We start from the raw sequence: 23,679 nt of genomic DNA on the forward strand, positions 1-23,679 counted from the left end.
CTGACCATCCTCCGGCTTTTCAGACTAGAGGGGCAGTCCAGGCAGATTTGTACGGTGGAAACGAAAGTCCTGGATGAGAGTGTGCCGAATAGCCAGGCGATTCTGGAAACCATCCTCTTTAAACTGATGGGGTAGTACAGTTCCTCCTGCGTACTCCCCCACAGCAGCGCTACCCACTCTTGACCGGAACTCCTCCGTGCAGATTAAATCTGCCCGGCTGAACTCAAAAGTAACAAAAATTACCTCCTAGGACTGGCGTCCAGATATGTGGACATTACATTTTGGGTTATTTAGACCAAAATACTCCATTTTGCTCTACAAGGGCCTGATGTCCACTTTGGACATTATACTGCTACTGTTCTATTATTATTTTAAATGAATATCCTCATATGTGGCTCTTAATAAGGTAAAAAAAAAATCTGGTAATTCTTGTTTTTACATTCATCAGGTCCCAATCAGCCCAAATATCAAAGGGAAATTAAAAATGGAAGAGTTGGGTCTTAGGAGGTTAAAATACACGGACGGACAGGAGGCGTGGGGGCGGGCAGGCAGAGCACACAGCATGAGATGACAGGATATCACACAAAGAGGACAGGGAAACACGGGGCTTAAACATACTGCAGGACAACGAAGGGAATGATACACAGCAGGAACGCCACAACTGGGAAGGATTAGACAAGATGGGGTGAAGCTAGACATACTAACACGAGACAACGGACCTTCACAGTAAAACAGGAAAACTTACCAACTCACAAGCAGATGCTGACATCACCAACACTGCAATAGAGGGGAGACGTATGAGACCCAGACAGATCGACACAGACAAAGACCGGGAGAGAAGGTGCATGGAAACATAACTAAAGCAACAGGAGGAAGAATGAACAGGAGAAAAACTAAAAACTAGAAAGCAAGAATAAAAACATAGACAACTGAAACACAAACTCATAGATAATATTACAAAAGCTCAAGAAAGTCACTAGACAAGGTATCCTCACAGAAACTGGCCCATCTGAAGATGCTAGTGGTAATTATTTTTGTTTTCTCACATCCAAACTGCCCAAAGTCATAAAACCCCATTGGTAAATTTATGGCATTAAAACTGTGTTGAGAGAATTCATTTTGACACTGAACTCTGACCCCCCTCCTGTTGATTGCATGTTTTTAAATTACCTGGAAGCTAAAATCAACCATGGCTTCATCCAGAAGATCACCTGCAACATGTTTTGAAATGTGTGACCCAACACTACCTCTCCTAAAACCGCTGTGATACTGGATATATGCCCTTTGTTTCTTTCTCTATAGTATATCACCCTTTCATTAATGTTAACCTGGCCTGGTGGTCATCACCACATTTAAGTAGAATGGAGGCAGAGCCTTCAGTTTTCAGGCCCCTCTTCTGTGGAACCAGCTTCCAGCTTGGATTCAGGAGACAGACACTATCTCTACTTTTAAGATCAGGCTTCAAACTTTCCTTTTTGCTAAAGCATATAGTTAGGGCTGGAGCAGGGAGTTAGCATCTCTCTGGAGATGGACAGGTCTGTGATGCTGACATGTTCAGATAACTCAGATGAACTTGACAGAATGAATGAATTAAGTGGATCTTTTACTGGCAGAGGGCCCTCAGCAGTAGAGGCCCTCCCATCAGGACCTGAGTGGTGTGAAACCACATGTTCTTATGTTTCTCGGTGTAAATGGTTTAAATGCTGAGACATTTTGCTGGATTTCAGTTTAATAACAGTTTTAAACGAGGTGACAGCTGCAGGTTATTTTCTTTCTTTCTGTTTAAGACAGTAAGAAGTCTTGTTCTTGTTTTTCTTTGTGGTCCGGACACAAATGTGCAAACAATGAATGCATTGATAAAAGATACGAAAAGTGTTGTGAAGGACAGTTTGACACCTCAGCTGTGAGTGAGCTGTTTTCACATAAAAACAGAAGCGACCCATCGCGATAAGATCAGCTCTGTGTCCTGTCCTCGTCTTTCTTGGAGGTGTGTATGTTTGTGTTTGTTCTGTTTGTTCCTGTTTCCATTACAGGTTGTTGATGCTCACACTTTAAGGCTCCTCTGGCTGAGCTCAGACTGTTAGCACTCTCAGGCTAACCTCATCAGCACAGAATAAACCATAATAAATAAATCATTCTCTCATCACCACAGTTCACACTCCTGAATCACTTCAATCCTGTTTCTGTGACTCTGACTCTCTGTGTCACTGAAGCTATCTGCTCTGTAATGTTTCACTGTTTATTAAAGCATCACAGAATCAGAGGAAGTCAGGTCTTACTCAGGAGACTGTTTGAATCAATCACGGATCAGTTCAGCCTTTCATTCCCGGCGTCTCACAAAGTGCTGCTCACACTGGGTTCTGCTGACGCTGATAGACTTCAGTTCAGGATTCAACACAGTGGCTCCTGCAGGGCCTGAACACCTCCACACTGATCCTGGACTTTCTGATGGAGACGCCTCAGACAGTCCAGATACAGCAGGTGGTGAAAACAGCTGAGACGATCATTGGAGCCTCCGATCCGCAGAGAGTGATGAATCCACAGACTCACTGCTTTAACATGAACATTAAAATATAGATTTTTGTATCTTGGCTGGAGAAAGCTGGGTTTTTCCACCCTGAGACCCGTCTCTGTGACAGGAAGTCCATAAACAGGCAGACCCTCAGCAGCAGGCTGACCTCTGAGACAGAGGGAGGAGTTTGTGTCAGCAGGGGGCGCTGCAGCATCCCCTGAGAGCTTTAAGTACAACAACAATAAACAGGAAGTGAAAGTCACACTTCTGCTGGTGTGTGTAGCAGACCTCAACCCTCTGCAGGAAGCTGAGATAAGAAGCAGCCAATCACAGAGCAGAGAGCTGTGACTTCCTGTTTTTGTACTGTCACAACAGCGCCTGGGACAGGCTGTAAGAACAATAATAACAACATGTTTATAAGGAATCAGGTGATCCATACAGAGCAGATCCATATATTGGAAACAGAAACACTGATTGAAACTTGAAACACTTCATGTATAAAGGCGTATGTACCCACTGTCTGTGAGGCTGGCTTTAACAAATAAGAGTTTAAAATCATGTTTAGTACCATCTTCTGTCAGTATGGAAGGTCACACACTTTCCTGAATGTTTGAACCCTGAACTACTGGCTGTTCCATGTCGGCCTGGATATAAATACAGACCTGCCTGCTGTGATAGACCCCAGCCTCTATGCTGCTCAGAGCCTGTTCCTGTGCTGCCCTGATTAGTGCCTCTGTGCTGTCTTTCAGTCCAGCCACTGGTAGGATTTCTAGATATCAGCCACCTCCTCTATCTGCCGGTGGTACATACCGTGCAGGGGCCTGTCCTTCCATGATGGTGCCTCGTCTTCCTTCTCTTTCTTGGGTTTCTGCTGCCTGAGGTATTCACTGAGCACGCGGTGCTGACACTCAGCAGTCCCTGGCCTCCTTCCTTCTGCTTAGCGTACTGTCATGGTCCTGGGTCGTGTGACCCAGTGTTTTGTGTTTAGTCTATTTTGATGTTTATTGTTTGTTTAGGTTCATTCAGTTATTCCAGCTCATTTGTAATTATATTACCCTTGTATTAAGCCTCCCTTGCCCTTCATGTGTTTATGTCCGTGTGTCTTGTGTTGTCAAGTTCATGCTGTCGCTTCTGTCATCTTCCCCTGTACTCTGTCTCCCTGGTTCGTGCGTCTACCTGTCATGAGTCACGTCTGCATGGTTATGTTTAGTTCATGTCATGTCTAATCTCCATGTTTCCTGTTTTACTTTGAAAGTCTGTATTCAATGTCAGTGTATTCAGTTTCACCTCTCCTGTCCTGTCGTTAGGTTCATGTGTGTCAGCTGTGTTCCCACCCTCCGTGTTTCCATGCCCAGTCTTTTGTAGTCCAAGCCATAGCCTTACCATAGTTTGTTCCCAGTTTAGGTTTCTGTTTAGTTACTGCTCTTGTGCTGCCCTCATTCTTGTTTCTTTTGTGTTCATCAGCCACAATAAAAGGCTCGCTTTTGTTTAAGTTCACTCCCGTATCCTCACTTGTGTCTGCACCTGAGTCCTCCACACACTCTCCACACGGTCTGCCACTGCGGACCGTGACACGTACAGCCTCAGGGTGCTGAATTTGGGGTGAAACCCTCCATGCATGGTCAGGAGCTTTCTGGTCTTGATGTCAGGGGAGCAGCAAGAGTGAACTTCGAGAATGAGACACTCGTGCACAGCGCTGCAGGCTGGAGAACACTACCTCCCTGTCTGAAGAATCAGACACAGCGATGCCCGGCTGGTGTGTAAACTGGCGATCTGGGGGCAAAACGCCAGGGGAACACAGCCAGGAGCTGCAGCAGCTGATATGCCAGAGAGAACCCAGCTAAACAACAAACAAACAAACTGGAGAACGCTCAGTCGCCGCAGCGAGGCCCAACTGGCATGTAAGCAGGCGAATGCGGGCAACACGTCAGGGGGAGACAGCCCGGAGCTGCTGTGCCAGGGACGTGACTCGTTGGAATTCAATTCAATTCAATTTTATTTATATAGCGCCAAATCACAACAAAAGTCGCCTCAAGGCGCTTCATAGATACAGAGAAAAACCCAACAATCATATGACCCCCTATGAGCAGCACTTTGGCGACAGTGGGAAGGAAAAACTCCCCTTTAACAGGAAGAAACCTCCTTCAGAACCAGGCTCAGGGAGGGGCGGGGCCATCTGCTGTGATTGGTTGGGGTGAGAGAAGGAAGACAGGATAAAGACATGCTGTGGAAGAGAGACAGAGATTAATAACAGATATGATTCAATGCAGAGAGGTCTGTTAACACATAGTGAGTGAGAAAGGTGACTGGAAAGGAAAAACTCAATGCATCATGGGAATCCCCGGCAGCCTACATCTATTGCAGCATAACTAAGGGAGGATTCAGGGTCACCTGGTCCAGCCCTAAATATATGCTTTAGCAAAAAGGAAAGTTTGAAGCCTGATCTTGAAAGTAGAGATAGTGTCTGTCTCCTGAATCCAAACTGGAAGCTGGTTCCACAGAAGAGGGGCCTGAAAACTGAAGGCTCTGCCTCCCATTCTACTTTTAAATACTCTAGGAACAACAAGTAGGCCTGCAGAGCGAGAGCGAAGTGCTCTAATAGGGTGATATGGTACTACAAGGTCATTAAGATAAGATGGGGCCTGATTATTTAAGACCTTGTATGTGAGGAGCAGGATTTTGAATTCAATTCTGGATTTAACAGGAAGCCAAAACAGGAGAAATATGCTCTCTCTTTCTAGTCCCTGTCAGGACTCTTGCTGCAGCATTTTGGATTAGCTGAAGGCTTTTCAGGGAGTTTTTAGGACTTCCTGATAATAATGAATTACAGTCGTCCAGCCTGGAAGTAATAAATGCATGAACTAGTTTTTCAGCGTCACTCTGAGACAGGATATTTCTAATTTTAGAGATGTTGCACAAATGGAAGAAAGCAGTCTTACATATTTGTTTAATATGTGCGTTGAAGGACATGTCCTGGTCAAAAATGACTCAGAGTGAGAATCAGAGTGGCACCTGGGGTGGCCAGTCTGGTTTGGCCACCCCGCTGGACACGCCACTGATGGCAGGTCATCCTAAAACAATCAGAATACTTTATTAATCCCTAAGGAAATTAGTCTTTTACTGTTACTATTTTTACCATTTCTTCTTGGAGCAACTGCAACCCACATAAACTCCAAACAATGCATTATGCTACAGATTTTAATATTAATTAGTCAGTGTCAATTGTTGATTTGTCCTGTTCTCATTGTATGACGAATTATGATGGCTGTTTGGTAGCCGTTTGCATACAATGCACACTCTCCCTCTTCATGTGGTGAATTTCGACAACAGTTTTATGTTAATGTACAATCCTTAATATGTTTTATGTGTGTGTGTGGGGGGCGGGGCTGAGGGAGTGTTCGCCCGGGCGCCAAACAGGCTAGGACTGCCACTGACTATATATCATTGTGCTTCTTAACATATATATTTAAATCTTTATGTAGTAGTCTTAACGCGCAATACCATCATTTGCTTTTCCCCGAGGGTTATGATGGTGGTTACCCAGCTCTCATGGGTGGAGACCACACTCTACTCTTGCAGACTTTGACCTGTAACAGGAGGAGCCCAGTTCGCTGAAAGATTCTCCTGTCCTCCCCCTTCTCAGAGAAAACGGCGTTCACGCCGCTGTTGCTCCAGAGCAGCTGTGCAGATGCCATTTGTGGAAGAAAGTGGCTGTGTGGCTGACACATTTGGCACCCGGACATTTTGATTTCACGCCCACTGTGAGTAAGACTGTGCTTCCCTCTATGGATAATGTGGCTGAGGTCCAGCTGGTCCCTGCTTCCGCCTCCAGGCTGGCAGAGGCTCCGTTCGACCATTACCTGTTCCTTGAGTGGGGATGACAGCTGGACCTCAGCCACATTATCCATAGAGGGAAGGCTCCTGGCATGGTAAGTGGTATCTCATCCAGATATGGGCCTGGCATAGATGACACTATTTATGTGATGGCATGCCACATCTGCCCATATGGAAAAGAAATAGTAAAAACTTACATGTGATTACTCATGAAAGTGGCCACTTTCTCATTACTTTCATATATTGTTTTAGTAAGTATCCAAAACATACAAGTTTCATTATATAATCTTTCAAAGGATCTTATATCTGTTTTCACTCTTGTATGCTTTTCATACAAGTTTCACACAAGACAGATACAAACTTTATAAGATTTATATATATCTTTTCCATATGGGTGGCCCGATTGTGGTTTGGCTTATGTGGCCCAGGCTCATAGGAAACAGGTCTGGCCCGGATCTGGCATCAAGCTGGCACTTCTGAATGACTGGTGTCATGGTAGGGTGTATGTCAACCAGATGTGGGCCAGGTCTGGCAATGATGGCCCTGTTTATGTTTCCATTTTCCTATTGTCATGTAATTAATATCCTTAGTATCCTTATTTTCTCATTATATTGTTTTATGCACTTTAATCATGAAGGTTTGTAAAGCAAGCCCACTTTTGACTCACAAACTAAGTGCTCAACCAGACTCAAAACAGGAAGTGTAGAGCTGTACAGGATATTAATAAATACAGGAAGCCAGACAGAATAGAGGAACTTTGCCATATAAGGAATGTTTGTATCGAAACTGTGACGTGTAAAGTACCAAAATAAAACCTATATGAGATTATAGAGATCCTGCAACTGGCGTTTGGGCTCTGCAGGGGTCTCTCTCTTCCGGAAGATGTTTAAATAAAAAGAAATATAAATGTTTCAACACACTATGAGTCGGTTTTCTCTGTTCTATCATAGGGACGAAAGAATCGGGGTTAATACTATTTTACTTAGAAGACCCAAATGCCATGTTGTAATACCATACTGCTGTGGTGGTGAACGTTTCAAATGCAGGTTTGACAGGTTTGTGAGTGTACACTTTATCCCAAACCTAGTGAGGGCTTATTCATTTTTACCACTGGGTGGCTGTAGCTCAGGAAGCAGAGCGGGTCACCTACTGATCAGAAGGTTAGTGGTTTGATCCCTGGCTTCTCCAGTCTGCATGTCAAGAGTGTGAATGCAGTTAGGAAGTATTCAGTTTAGAGGGATTGGCTGAATGTGGCATGTTGTATAGAGCACGTTCAGAAAACCGGGAGAGTGAAAAGTGTTATGTAAGAATCAGCGCATTCACTGTCTGAACAGAGTTTCATCATGTTACTTTTTGCACTATCATGTTCCGGCACATGTTATTAGATGGCTTGATTAAGGTACACAATAGGCTGACATCTGGGGCCAGAGCAGAAACTGTTCTGGGCCAGCAGTGTGTCTGCAACTGGCCCATGTGTGGGCCACCTCTGGCAAACCTGATCTGGGCCACAAAAGGGCCGCCATTCTTTGCAATATGTGGGCCATAGGTAAGCACTTTGTGTGGGCCAGATCAGGGCCATACCAATTTTGCTATGTGGGGAGTGATGGAGTGTTTGCATCCAGGGCAGGTACCAAAAACAGCAGGAACGCAGTTGCAAATAAAATACAAAGTGTATTGAGCTGAAACGTGGAAGTGTCTGCCTGTGGGCCATGTATCACAGACCAGTTGATCAAATCCATAATTCCTCTTTTACGTTTTAGACAACAGACTGTGAGACTCTTCCAGGGTAAAAGGACAGAAGTAGATGAGACTAGACATGGACATGAGAGCAAAGCAGGAAAGATCAGGCAGAGAGATGTAACTAAAGTTATATAATCAAGAACACGATTGCACAAAGGCATCATGGTCTGGAGTCTAGTGACTCTCTGTTTATGTTTGTAATTATTTAATATTCATCCCATTAGTTAAGTTCTGGTCATTGGTTATGATTTCTAGTGTTTAGGTGTTTCTGTTACCTCTTGTCATCCTTGTCTCTATGTTCATGTATTTGATGTTTGACTTTGATAGTCTGTGTCCGTGTATTGTGTTGTTCTTCCTGCTGGCCTCGTCATATCTGATTAGTCCCAGCTGTGTTCCCACCTGTTTCTTTCATTGTGCTGCTTGTGTATATCTAGTGTGTTTGCTCATCATTCTCTGTGTTTCATCTGCATGTCTCCTGTTCATTGTCCCTTGATTATCTCCCCCTGCGTTTCTTTTCCTGTGTTTCTAGGTTTCAGGTTTTTCTTGTTTAGTTTGTCCTGTTTATATTTTGTTCGTTTCCTTCCTGCCTTGTTTATATTCACATTCAGCCAAATAAAGGCTCACTTTTGGTTAAACATTGACCTCAGCTCTGTGTGTCTGCATTCGTTTCCGCTCTCTCTCCCCATGGTCTGCCAGCTCAGACCATGAAGCTTCATTTAAACTTGTGTTTGAAGTGTGTTTCACAGCTGCCCCTCTGTGGGTCTTCCTTGGTCTCTTGTGTTCTGGGGGCCTCTGGATGTCTGGAGTTTTGATCTCCTCCATACCTGCTTCATACCATAGAGGACAGGGCTGTGGCTCCCCACACTCCCTAGCAGATCGTTACATGGAGAAACCTTTGGAATGCAAGCATGCTGATCCACACAGGTATGCACACAGGTGTACACATGGGTATTCACAGACGCGGACTAAAGCTTTCTTGGCTGCTGCCTCAAAGCACACTGTGCGCTGTCTATCTTGCGTGCTGCACAATATCGTCTATTATTTAGTAACTATTGATATCTATGACTAGCTAGTTTATTGTGATGGTGCTTTTTTTTCTATTATTATGTTGCTCTTTGTTGTTTGCTGTCTCCTCTGTTTGTTTTTTTGTTTTTTTTCTCCATACAGGTGACCCAGGAGTTTTTTTTGTTGTTTGTTTTTTTTTTCTCTCTTCCCCCCCTTCTCACCGTCTCTTCTCCCCTTTGGTTTTCTTTCTTTCTCTCCCCCTCTTTCTTTCATTCTTTCTCCCTGTCCTATTAAAAAAAAAAAAAAAAAAAAAAAAGATGACAAAGGATGAACTGAAGCTCCGCCATCACGTGATGTCGCATGCTGCTGTTTCTGATGTCACTTAAGAAAAAATAAAAAAATAAATAAACTTGTGTTTGAATCCTGCAGCTTATCACACATTTGATTTCCTTGGGTGACAACTGCAAGTGTCCAGAGTGAGGACAGACTGAGGCTACGTCCACACTAATGTGTATTCGTTTGAAAACGCATCGTTTTCTCTCCGTTTTGGCCTCCCGTCCACACTGAGATGGCATTTTCCCCAAGGAAAAACGCAGTGTTTTGAAAACGCTCTCAAAAACGCATATATTTCAAAACTGTTCCGTCCCAGTGTGGACACCAGAAAATGTAGACTTTCTAAAATGATGACACATTTTAGTCATTTGATGCACTCATGTGTCCAATTAAACAAAGCGGAGTGCATTATACAGCAGCTGTTTTGATTGCTCTCAATTTGACAGCCCTAAAAAGGATTAACTTCTGTTAGTACATGCTCCAGATAGCTTTTCTTCAAATTTGATTTTGCGCAGGACTGGAACATAAGCGTTTTCAGCCATTTCAATGTGTACGCAGAACTCTGTGAAAACGACTAAAAACGCTAGTTTGGACTCGGAGCAATTTCAGGCTCAAAACGCCATTTTCAAATCTATCCAGGCTAGTGTGGACATAGTCTGAGGGACCCACTGCTGCACATCATCTGTGAGGCTTTGCACCCCTGATGATCCACCAGGACAAAGTCAGCAGTGTGTGAGGAAGAGGAGGAGGAAGAGCCAGCAGCAGCTGACAGATGGAGAGAATAGACAGACTGTTCCCTGTTTGTGAAGGACTGCTAGGAAAGTTTAACATGACTGTCTGTGCTGAATCAGTCTGATTAGGTAATGTTCAAATAATTTTATCATTTGTTACGGGATCAACATATATTCTTAGCGCTTACTTTCTGTTTATCTGTATATTTCTGTTTGTTTATTTTGTTTTATAGAGGCCAGACTAGGAGACTTTGCCTTTGACCCAGAGGTGAAAAAGTGTAAGGGATAAATGTTCACTCGGTATCTCCAGTTTCTTCTTTAAACACTCCGACTGAGTCCAACCATGAACCTGATCCCTGATCTACACACGGTCATGTTTCCACTGACAGTCAAAGCTGATGTTTGCAGTGGAAAACGTCTCTAAGAACATTTGTCAGCCTTGTTGTGGAAGATTTAAAATAACCTGCAGACACCTCGGTGAGCATGACTGAAGTGGGTTTAATGAACACACTGCAATGTGGAGGGAAACACTCCAAACACCAGGCTGATCTCTGGCTGCCGCCCTCACATATACCCACTGTCACACAAAACACATTTCACAGCACGTCATACGTCCCTACACCTTCAGTCCAGCTCATCCTTGACCTCCTCCCACTCTAAGGAAAGCTACAACCACCAGTCACCTCCCTTGAACAGGATGTCTCTACAACAGGTCCACTGTCAAGGTGCAATAAACATGAGGCCCACTAGTGATAACATTCATGCTGGTGGCAGGAGTGATCTGCTACCACAGCTTCCTCTTTATCAGCCCTGCAGTATTTTTAGCCTCTGCATCACTTCTTCTTCTTCCTGTGGTTTCCTGTTGATCTGAGGACAGCTGTCCTTATTCTAACTGTGAGTTTGGTCTCTGTGGGCTCTGCTGTAAAGGCTCGGTCGAGTTACAACAGCCACGTGGCTCCATCTAGCTGTTTATCATAGGAAAGTAAGAGTAATGTGTTTATGTCGCACTTTCACAGATAAAAATCACAATAAAACCAGAAACATAAATAAACTATGGAACAATGAAATAAAAACATAAACTAATTAATAAAAATATAAAATAAATAAAATATAAAAATAAAATATAAAACTAAGCAACATGAGCTGCTTTGATGTAAAGGACAAAGCAGGACATCTGGGCTGAGACCAGAATGCAACGCCTCAGGTAGCTTTGTGCGTTACAGCTGTCGATACAGGCTCAGTTCAGTCAACACTCAGTGTCAGTGTGGGAACCAGTGGCTGGTTTGGTGATTTGGCTCCGACGCTGTAGTTAAATAAATGACTCGGTTCACTTTATGTCTGGGCTGCATGTGTGGTTACTTGGGCAGGAGTACCTGTGTCCTGTTCTTACCTCCGCCTTGTTCTTTCTGTCTTGCTTCCATGTTTCCCTTGATAAATATACACATTTATATGTCTGTCTTTATCTTGATTCCAACACTGCAAAGAGCTTTTATTGTGAAGGGCCCAGGGAGGAGAAAGTCTTTATTTGTGCGCAGAGTAACGGATCTGTTTCTGAGAGCGGTCGGTGATGTCAGCTGTCAGTGAGGCTCAACGGGACTGCTGCAGAGGATGAAGAGGATGATGAAGATCATGCTCCTCTTAATCGGTAAGAAACACACACAGAGATGGGTGTGGCTTCATACAGACTGAGTAGCGGTGAGTCAAACGTCCTCTGCTGTTAAAAGCGTTCATTATTCTGTCGTCGAGCTCGTTCATGTGAAGCTCGTTCATGTGAAGCTCGTTCATGTGAAGCTCGTTCATGTGAAGCTCGTCCCCGAGGCCTCCATGCAGGGTGGGGCCCGCACACTCAGTGTATACTGTGTATTAGGACACTCTGTGTAAAATGTACGTAATAAATACACTACACATAGAGTTAGACCTCACAGCACAAGCATACTGCCAACCTATCATGACTGTGTTGTACATACACATGTATAGTGGTTTTTTTAATTAGTGAAAACATCAAGAAGTCAGCAGCAAAAGGAGAACACACCACGGCCCACGCTCAAACAAGGAAGGTTTATTCCTCCAAAACATTTATTATTGAAATAGATGTAACATCCCCCCAAAAACAATCTCACACTGCAGCTACAGGAAGTTCCCACTGAGCCTCTTTAGATTTAACCAAAATCCCCAGGAGGGGGCGGAGCCTCATACACAAACAGGAAGTAGAAACAATAGCCAGCCCTCCCCCTGACACACAGCCAGGGGTGCGGTCAGCTCAGTGCTGTAACTCCAGCTTTAACACTGACGGAGCTGAGACCTCCACCCATATCGCACACACATGTCAGACACCACGCTGGAGTTCACTGAGCTCCTGAGACTCATCCCTCCACACCTGTGACCAGCTGCTGGTTGTGTACACCTGTGAGCACGGAGGTGTGTTTGTCTGGACTTCACTAATGTAGACCCTCATCTTAAACACTTTGTGTGCTTGTAAATCAACTCTCCTCTAGTGTTTTAGTCAAATCCACCCGAGTAGCTACGACAGAGCGATCCAGCCAAGAAATGGACTCTCTGCACTCGACTGAATGTGTCTTATCCTCGTTCTTCCCAAGGAAACTGAGCTCGGAAGACATGACTGTGTCCCCCACCAGAGCAGGGTGCCATCACCAACAGCTCGGGGAATTTAAATGTATGACAATCAACCAAACTTGCTTTATTGGTGGAAGTGCTGTGAGGATGAGCATTAATCTGTTAATATTTATCACAATAAAAGCTTTTTAGGCTCAACTATGAATGTAGTCTTTCACACTAAATGAATGATTAGGCAGCATTTTTATCTTTATATTGTTTTAGTGTACACTGAGGACTGTGGGAACATTGCAGTTTCATGTTCAAGTTTGATTTTTCCGATGTCGCAGATGCGTGTAAATATAGCTGACCAATCAACATGGTGGAGCATTTGATGGTTCTTCTCACAGAACGGCTCTCTGACATCAACTCCATTTTAGTTTTTTCCAACAGTGTGTTCAGAGAGGATGCATTTTTCACCAAAACGCAGCAAATTCAGTGCATATATAGATTATACAGCAAATCTGGAATAAATCTCACTTCTCACATTTGAGATTTTGACATTTTAAACAGCTTAATGCAAAATGTGCCCAGTTAACTCCTCATCCAGAGAGTCCGGATGCTAATGTAAAACTTCCACGAGCCCTTAAATCCCTGCTATGAGCTTGTTGCATTGAGCGAGGCTGTGACTGAGAGGAAGGTTTTCCTGGCCTATGCTGGTGGCAACAGAGCGCACACAAGCAGCACAGGAGTCAGTCCAAACCATTTATTGTTTGGTCATTCTGTGTGTGGTCAACAGGTTGTCTTGGAGGATGACCGGGGGGGTCGTCACCACCAACCTTATTGATTATGTCTGAGTTTAAAAGAAGGTTGTATGAAAAAAGGCAAAAGTAAATCTGGAAAGACCCCAAGGGAAGATGAAACAACGGTCTGACAGTAAATCTAAACATCACGGTGACCCCCTCCTCAGATGCTCTAGTTAGGCTTGTCCTTGTGTGCTGGTGGAAAATGAAACATGCTGGTCGGTATTCTCTTTGTCTGCATGGTTACTTCCTGTTCCATTTGCCTGAACTGAATTTGTCCATTTAGCACCTTCGGCTTGGAACAAACTGCAGAGCGACTGGTAAATGGCCTGCATTTGTAGCGCTTTTCTAGTCCCTAAGGACCCCAAAGTGCTTCACACTACATTCAGTCATCCACCCATTCACGATGGCAGCTACATTGTAACCACAGCCACCCTGGGGCGCACTGACAGAGGCGAGGCTGCCGGACACAGGCGCCACCGGGCCCTCTGACCACCACCAGTAGGCAAACACAGGGTTAGTATCTTGCCCAAGGACATTTGGCATGCAGCCAGGAGGCAGCCTGGGATCGAACCACCGACCTTCTGATTAGTGGCTGACCTGCTAGATTGATTGTCATTTTTACTGAATTTTTAAATTGAATTTTAATGAACTTTATCATATTTTATTGTATTTTTTTAGTTATCATGTATTTTTGCGTGTTCTTGCTGCCTCTGTTTAATTGTGTGTGTTTTGCCTCTGTGAGACACTTGCTGCTGCCTATCTTGGTCTCCCTTGAAAAAGAAGGTTTTAATCTCTATGGGATCTTCCTGGTTAAATAAAGGTTAATAACACTAATAATACATTTGAAAAAAAACTGACCAGACATTTCAGCCATGCACAGATTTTAGGAAAATAACTTCATAAATCCTGGTTGATTCTTTTTGCCTTATACAGACGACTGCGTGGACAAAGTGGGCTCGAGATGTTCTGTTGGTCACACACTCTGTGCTGTACTCACACGGTTTTGCCTTTGACCTAAGAAATGAATGGTATAGTGGCAGGACTACAGGGCTGTGCTGCTCACCTTGATGTTGTAATTTACAGCAACACTTGAAGACCATGCAGAGTGAATCACAGCTGTGTCCAGCTCTGACGTGGGATGCTTCACTGTGAGAAGTGCATGAAATGCAAATGTCAGTCAGTCCATGATCAGGGTAAGGTTGGGAATATCAGCCCTGTGTGCTCTTGATCATTTCCATCTCTACAACAGACCTGATGCAGTTCTTGGGCATGCTGGGTTTCTATCTGCACCTCTCACACATCTGCTCAGCTCTGCGATTAACTTCGACCTGAGGAAGCGACTTCTTCTGCTCCTCATGTGGTGAGGCCTTCCAGCTGCAGGTGCATGCTGGGGCTGTTTCTTTGTAGACTGGTGATGATGGAGTCGTTCATTCAATCATTCTGATGTTTCCTTGGGACATTAATCATATATCATTTATACTGCTCATTGGTTAAGGAAGACGTGCCGGCTTTAATATGGGCTGTGCAGCATTTTGAGGTTTACAGTCATCAAAGACTGGAGTGAGACAAAGCAGAAAACACAGAGTGATCCGTGGCCTGGAGATCAATGGCAGTCTGTTTTCTTTTCTATATGAAGCCGGGTCACATTCTCAGTAAGAGAGCTCACCAGGTCCCTCGGTGAGGTGTTTTCATCGGGGCTCCTCCACAGCCTCACACTGAAGCTGGACAGTCACTTATAGATTGTGTTTGCCAGCCGACGATGTTGTACTAGGAGAGTCTACTGGGCGATTTCTTCTGGAGGGTGGCGTCTAGTTCTTGGACGGGGCTTTCTTCATAACTATCTCTCTGAAGCAGCAGTTGTTGGAGAGTATTCAAATTCTCCCTGCTGTCCTCCGAGGCGTTGGCTGATTAAGCACATGTGGTTAGTTATTCGTTAATGGTTTTGCTTAAAAAACGTGTTTAATTCTGAGCTACAGTTCTCCTCTGAGACTCCTCTCAGGCGTTGTGATACTGTATCACAACGCCTGCAGCATTTCCTCTCTCTGTGTATCTCTGCTCACACTCTCCTCCCTGCTAACGGTTCTAACTGTCATTAAGTTTTGTAATGACTGCAGTTACAGACGACTGTTTGGTCACACAGAGAAAGAAGCTCCTCACCTGTGCAGGTACACATGGTGGTGGAGGAGCCTCTGACCTTTAGTGACCTCTGACCTTTAGTGACCTCTGACCCTCAGTGACCTCTGACCTCCTGTTGCAGGTGTGTGTGTGCTGCTGCTGTCTGCACCGACTGTTTCTGCAGGTGAGTTGATGAAGTGAAACAGTGAGACTCCAACAAGAACACAAATACACTTACTGTCTGTGTGTGTGTGTGTGTGTGTGTGTGTGTGTGTGTGTGTGTGTGTGTGTGTGTGTGTGTGTGTGTGTGTGTGTGAGAGTGTGTGTGTGTGTGTGTGTGTGTGTGTGTGTGTGTGTCTGACAGTTCAACACTTACCTTTGTTCCATGTCAGGTGATTCATTGGACTTGAAGAGCTTGAATTACAATAAATAAGCTCCTTCATATTCTAACATTTCTCTACAGTCAGACCTGATGAACCATTTCCTCAAACATTTGTAAATTAAAACTCTTGAAATGAATGTGTGATTAGTGTTGTGATATTTTGATACCATGATAGCATTTACAGGATATTGTTTTATAGTGATATCATACATGAAACTGTTACTCAATAAGGCCCATTTACTAGTTGTTTTTCTCTTTCTCTGTGACCCAAGAATTAATGTGTAAGACTCACAGGCTGGTACCCCAAGGTCAAAAACACCACAGAGACGAGACCACTTCCTTACTCCCATCCTCCCTTCCTTATTCTTTAGAAAAGGCTCGTTAAAGGCCAGGTGGTTTGTTTCAGAATTCACTAATGAAAGAACTGTGTATTTTGCTGGGATGATCATAAATTGTAGCTGAACTGATAAACTACACAAAGGATACTTCTCTGCTCACAAGGCAGGAAGACGTTTCCTTATTTGGTCTGTACCGGTTTGAACTGGGAAAACTGACACACGAACCTTTTTCTCTCTATATAAACTGTTGTGTATCAAATAAACCTTTGAGTCGATTGGGAAGGCAACCTAAAGCAGTCTCTGTTTTCTTGTTCTCCCAAGCTGCTCCCGAGCTCGTACTAACACGCTGAATGGCATACCTGAGTGTTACTTTAAATAATTAGGAATCTTAGAAGGAAAGGACAGAACTCTGCTTATCGGTGCTCGTGCCTTGGAGGGAAAACCGGGATGGACATTTTTTTTCCTTCAATTTGGTGTCAGAAGTGGGATCCGCTGACGAAGGTAAATATGCGTCTTTCATATTTATATAAAGACCGTATTATACCTCTCTCAGTGATCGATCCATAAAAAAACGGGATATGCTGACGAAGTTTCACTTAGTGATCCAGAGAGATACACTGACGACTTCCTCAGTCCCCGAATAAAGTAAATTAACCCTTGTGTGGTGTTGGTGGACCCGCTAGAGTTGTGGCTTTCCAAATTAACACTATCAAACAATTTTATGTTAAATTACTATGAATTAATGTGCTTCTCGTTTTTCTTTTATATAAAATGTTATAAATAAATCAGTTATAATCAAGTGGAAAGACACAACACATTTACACGTGAAAGAATAATTAATTGTTTAATTTTTCTTTAAAATAAAATAAATAAATAAATAAAATAAAATAAAATAAAAAAAAACGAAAGAAAAGAAAACTGAACACGGGTCTCACAGACCCGATTACCATACAAGGGTTAAAAGCAGTAAATTAAAAGCAGAAAGACACAGGAAGTTGCCTGTTGTTTTGCGAGAAGTTGCTCGTTAAGCGAGAAGTTGCTCGTTAAGTGAGAGTTGCTCACCCAAACAAAAATTGCTAGCAATAAATTTAAAGTGACCTCAGCTGTGCCGCAGCGAAAATACTAACCTAAATCCTCCTAGCGTGTAAACCCCTCTGGAAATCACTGAACATGGGTCAGAATTATTCAAAGACCACAGACAGGTCCGATAAAAAATCTAAAGTACCTGTAAAACCAAAAATTAATAAAATACAAAATAAAGTCTCAAATAACGGCTCAGTACAACTCCCATTTCCGGTTACGTGTAACCTACGTCCGCGAATCGGTGAAGACGTCCATGATCACGTATCCAGAACATGCGGAAGTGCTTACGGGACTGACTTTGTCTACAACTTAAGAACTGTAAGTTCAATGCATTCTAATTTATTTCCGGAGCCCTATCCCGAACGATTATCGCCAGAAAACAGGTCAGTAAAATTGAAGGCCAGTGCAGATACTACCACGAAAGCTAAAAGTGTTAAGATAAAGTTGAATTTTGATGTAGAAGGCTCAGAGGAAAGTGAGAAACTAATGTATGCAGGATCTGCTCCAGCACAGCAAGGAAGTTTCAGAGGACGGAAGGATAAAAGTAGAGATGTTTGTTTTTGCTGTGGAAAGGTAGGACACTGGTCCAGAGAATGTCGCTTTGCAGCCACCAACAGGGCACACGTGCCTCGACCACAAAACACAGGACCAGCTCCTGCCACTAGGCGTCAGCGGAGCTCTTCCAGACAAGGTAACTGGCAACAAAGGGAAGCATGCAATAATGGCCCCACAGGTGCAAATTTAGCTCAGTTTTCCAGCAGCCGCAGACACCCAGAGCAAAAATGAATTTGTGTATTTAATTTAACATAAAGGGTGAAATGTTTGCTGACACTGATAACAGCTTATGTTTTCTCTGCCCTATGTACCGACCTGATGGAGAAGGAACAGCCTCTGTGTCAGCTGGACGCCTCAGCAGAGAATGAACTCAACATCCTTTTTGTCCGGTACTCTATGTCACACACTGTGCCAAAAAACGTGTACAGACGCCACTACCAGGTAATCCCATGACTGGGAGCCACACTTTTGTTTCTCTCACACTGTTCAACAACATGATAACTGCTCACACAAGTGAAGGTCAAACAGTGATTTTGTCACATAACTCAGACATAGGTTATGACATAACTATACCATGTCGACACATAGATCTAACCTACCCTATCCACTGTACTATTTCTGCAGTTACATTGCCAGCTGAATACCAGAATATGACATTATGGTCAAAAAGTGAGAATGATATAGGATTTATTGACTGTACACTTTATCACGCACACCTATTAAAACACAACAAGCCAGTATATGTCAAGCAACATCCCATTTCTGCCGAAAAAGCCGCAGCCCTAGATGTCATGATAGGAGATTTATTGACTACAGGAGTAATAAAGCCCACACTCCTGTCAATCCTGTGCCAAAGCCTAACAAACCTGGCGTATGGCGTTTCATACAAGACTTAAGGCAAATTAATGCAGTCAACATTCCTCTGCCACCTCTCGTTTCAGATGTTCACAGCATATTGACATGCATTGCATGCACATTTTACCGTGGTGGATTTATGTTCCGCCTTTTTACCTGTGCATGAAGACACACAGCCGTTATTTGCATTCACACATAGAAATAAGTAGTACACTTGGACTCGTTTGCCCCAAGCCATGGTAGACAGCTCTGCTGCTTTCTCAATGGTGGTCCGTGCTACCCTGGACAGCTTCACTCCTCCAGGGCTGTACTGGATGACCTCCTCCTCTGTGCTCCGAGTCAGGAACTATGTCAAACTGCTACACACATGCTTCTCCAGCACCTCCAACAGACTGGCCACAAAGCATCAGCAAAGAAAATGCAGTACTGTCAGACTTCTGTTCAATATTTGGGATTCACACTGTCTCACGGAAAACGTTCCATGACTGCAGACAGGGTCAAAGCTGTGACCTCCGTCCCTCGGCCCACTACTCAGAAGGAAATGTTGTCCTTCCTAGGCATGGTGAACTATTGCAGACAGTGGATACCAGACTGTTCTTTTCATGACCACATTCTGCGTGACTGTTGTAAAAAAGACAAGCCTCCTCGAATACTGTGGTCCACAGAAATGACTGCCTCTTTCAATGCCTGTAATTGTTCAGGGAATGCCGGCCTGCCTGAGAGCAGTAGCAGCTTGTTCTCTCATGATAAGGGACTGCGAGAAGCTTACACTCTCACATGACACTATTCTACACACCAATCACCAGGTCACGACCATTGTAGCAAACATAACTACACAACATATGCAAATCTCACTATAAAAGCGAGCAGCACACCTGATTCACCAGCACATTTATTGATCCTATGCTGTGTTCTTCTGACCGACAGAATGGCTCAGACAGGCTTGACGATCATGACTGCATGACATGTATAAAGGAATCTAAAGGAATCACGTCCAGATTTAGAGCAAACACCTATCCCAGACTCAGCCACGGTTTATGCGGACGGGTCCTGTTCAAGGCCGAATGACAACTCATTTCTTTGTGGCTATTCAGTGGTAACAGTGCCTGACATCATACTAGAGGCTCACTCATTACCATTTCACTCAGCACAAAAAGCAGAGCTCATGGCTTTAATACGCGCCTGTGAGCTCCATTTGGATAAGCGTGTGACAATTTACGCAGACAGCCGCTATGCATTTGGCGTTGTGCATGACTTTGGCACATTGTGGAGACAGAGAGGATTTAGATCTGCTGATGGAAAACCGATTGCTAAATTCTGATTTTGTTCAAAGACTTTTGCGGGCTATACAGCTACCATCGGCCGTTGCAGTTGTAAAAACAAAAGGACACAGTACAGCTGACACAGACGAAGCAACAGGTAATGCTTTAGCAGACGTGACAGCCAAGGCTGCAGCTGCATCACAGCTCCCACCTCCACAGGAAGTATTATCTGTGCCCCTACAGCTGCCACTTGTTACACTCCCAGACTATTTAGAAACAAATGTTGATTTAAAATTCATACAAGAGCAGGCCTCTGCATGTGATTACACCTATTGGGAGAATAATGACTGTACCTTAGATGACAGAGATGGCTTATACAAAAATCTTAAGGGTTTGATTGCCCTCCCATATTCCCTGATGCCAGTCCTTGCCCGACATTTTCACTGTGTGAGTCATGTCGGACAAAGAGGGGTAATAGGGACAATAAAATCAAGATTTGTAATTGAGAAAACATCACATGCAGTAAAAAGCATATTAGCAACCTGTCTAACATGTGCACGAACTAATGTAGGTAGACCAAAAGCGAAACATCAGCATTTACCACAACCAGATTTTCCATTTCATACATTATGACTCCATCTGCAGTAACCAAATTATCTCCATTTGAAATAAGACTATTTCCAACACCATGGTCAGCTTCCAGAGGGGCACCGCTAGTAGAAGGTGATGTATATTGCATTGTCCGACTATGTTCACAATCTGGTAGAAAAACTGAATAATAACTATCAGAAAGTTTGTCTCTCTCAGCCTTTCCCCTCCACAGTTCCACCAGTGGAGACAAGGAGATGCGTGTTGGTGAAGTCGCTAAAACCAAGGACACTCTGGGAGGCCGCACGTGTTCCAGCCCCAGACTGTACTGGCAGTGACGAAGAACCAGCATCCTTACAGACGGACAACCTCAGTGGATTCATGCCAGCAGGGTTAAGACCAGCCCAATCGGACCATCTCAGGCGTCGGATCAAGCAGATGACATCTCCGGCGGGCCAACGCCCGGAACCAGAGCAAATAAACACACGGGTAGACGACATCTCCGGCGGGCCAGCGCCAGGATCCAATTCAATCCACATACACACACAATCACTGATTAACACACTCGAAGGACTAGTTACATTTATGATTTGTTTCACATTTATGATTTGTCTTTATATTATGTTATTACATTCTGTCTTTATACTATGTTATCATTTCATGATAAAAGGGGGGAACTGTTGTGATATTTTGATACCATGATAGCATTTACAGGATATTGTTTTATAGTGATATCATACATGAAACTGTTACTCAATAAGGCCCATTTACTAGTTGTTTTTCTCTTTCTCTGTGACCCAAGAATTAATGTGTAAGACTCACAGGCTGGTACCCCAAGGTCAAAAACACCACAGAGACGAGACCACTTCCTTACTCCCATCCTCCCTTCCTTATTCTTTAGAAAAGGCTCGTTAAAGGCCAGGTGGTTTGTTTCAGAATTCACTAATGAAAGAACTGTGTATTTTGCTGGGATGATCATAAATTGTAGCTGAACTGATAAACTACACAAAGGATACTTCTCTGCTCACAAGGCAGGAAGACGTTTCCTTATTTGGTCTGTACCGGTTTGAACTGGGAAAACTGACACACGAACCTTTTTCTCTCTATATAAACTGTTGTGTATCAAATAAACCTTTGAGTCGATTGGGAAGGCAACCTAAAGCAGTCTCTGTTTTCTTGTTCTCCCAAGCTGCTCCCGAGCTCGTACTAACACGCTGAATGGCATACCTGAGTGTTACTTTAAATAATTAGGAATCTTAGAAGGAAAGGACAGAACTCTGCTTATCGGTGCTCGTGCCTTGGAGGGAAAACCGGGATGGACATTTTTTTTCCTTCAATTAGCACAGACCGTTGTGTGTACACACTCTGCTGGTGCCGCTCTTCATCACCAGTGTGACAGAGTCCTGAACACAGCCTCAGTTTGCATGTTAGTCCTCCAAGTTCCATCTGAGCTTTACAGAAAACACACTCAGCTTTGCTTTTGTTCCTCTGAAAGCCAAAGATCACAGCTGAGATAAGGGAGATTTTTCCTCTTTAAAGTGCTTCCATTAGTGATGCTGCTGATCCACACATCAAATCATCTGTAAGATCTGAATGTTGAAGACAAACACAAATATCTGTTTATTATGAGGCTAGAAGCTTGATGTAGACATAACAGTGTATAACATGTCAGCAGCATTTAACAGCCCTGCACACCAGCACTCTGCTTATATTAGACTTTAATCAACACATAGTTATGATTTCATCACCTCTGTGTGTCCTCCAGTGTCTCTGTCTGTCAGTCCAAACCTTCAGCAGGTCTTCAGAGGATCTTCTTCAGTGGATCTGAGTTGTGTTGATGATGGACAGACAGCTGATGGATGGACAGTGAAGAGGACCAGAGGAGGACCCACTGAGGACTGTGGAGCAGCTGGTTCAGAGTTCTGGATGAAGTTTGGTTCCTACTCTGTTGTGGATCTTTCTGCTCCCAGTGAAACCTTCTGGTGTGAGGACTCCTCTGGACAGCAGAGTGACAACGTCTCCCTCAGTGTCCAATCAGACACTACAGGTGAGATGTTCCAGCTGTGTCTCTGTCTGCTGTTTGACACCTGCTGCTGATTCAGCAAACACGCCCACGTTAGTTTCCCACGCCCACTAACTAATAGTCACAGGTAACAGGTGGCAGCTGCAGCAATGACGGCGCAATGTTGTGCACGAGATAAGTAAATATAGCTTCCTGAGCTCAGAGCTGCTGCAGCTTGTGTTTCCCTCAGAGTGGCTGACCTGGGTTACAGATGACGGCTGGAAACAGAACACAGCACTTTATCAGCAGCTGATATCACAGCTTTGAAACCTCAGCTGAGTTCAGCTCTCAGTGGTTAAACACTGGACTGCATTCACTCAGGTTCTGTCTGTTGGTCACGTTTACGTCGCTGGTTTATTTACAACTGAGCAGATGGGTTTGGCTGAGGTTAAAGTTACGTCTCATAACTGCATCGTTTTACTGAAGTTTAACGTCTCACATGTTAGACTGAACCATTCGCTTTTCTTATCTGCTGGTCATATGTGCTGGATTTTTTTACTGTGAATTTTTAATTAAAACTAACATTAAAAATCTTTTTTACACCAGGAGGAAGGACAGAGCATTTTTATATTACAGTATAATTACAGTCGTCCAGCCTGGAAGTAATAAATGCATGAACTAGTTTTTCAGCGTCACTCTGAGACAGGATATTTCTAACTTTAGAGATGTTGCACAAATGGAAGAAAGCAGTCTTACATATTTGTTTAATATGTGCGTTGAAGGACATGTCCTGGTCAAAAATGACTCCAAGGTTCCTCACAGCGTTACTGGAGGCCAAGGTAATGCCATCCAGAGTAAGAATCTGCTTAGATACCATATTTCTAAGCTTTTCAGGGCCGAGTACAATAACCTCAGTTTGATCTGAATTAAGAAGCAGAAAGTAGCGTCCATCCAGCTCTTTGTGTCTTTAAGACATTCCTGCAGT

At 43.8% G+C, this 23,679-nt stretch overlaps 2 protein-coding genes and 1 long non-coding RNA gene across 3 annotated transcripts in view; 2 read left to right on the top strand and 1 right to left on the bottom strand.

The window, feature by feature from the left end:
* The window catches only part of LOC120715430, a 69,104-nt gene that overhangs the window by 12,897 nt on the left and 32,528 nt on the right, over positions 1-23,679 (bottom strand). The gene's annotated exons all lie outside the window — the stretch shown is intronic.
* Positions 11,553-23,679, top strand: part of LOC120715431 — a 133,913-nt gene continuing 121,786 nt past the window's right edge. The window contains exon 1 of the mRNA XM_040002439.1: positions 11,553-11,800. Within this exon, the coding sequence (XP_039858373.1) occupies positions 11,764-11,800 (37 nt within the window). The 5' untranslated portion in view covers positions 11,553-11,763. The remainder of the gene's footprint in view (positions 11,801-23,679) is intronic.
* LOC120715432 lies at positions 17,243-19,470 on the top strand. The gene is made up of 2 exons (XR_005691633.1): positions 17,243-17,815; positions 17,929-19,470. It is a non-coding gene; the product is annotated as an uncharacterized LOC120715432 (long non-coding RNA).

The sequence above is a fragment of the Simochromis diagramma genome, unplaced genomic scaffold, assembly GCF_900408965.1.
Source record: "Simochromis diagramma unplaced genomic scaffold, fSimDia1.1 OVJJ01000519.1, whole genome shotgun sequence".
NCBI classification, from domain to species: Eukaryota; Metazoa; Chordata; class Actinopteri; order Cichliformes; family Cichlidae; genus Simochromis; species Simochromis diagramma.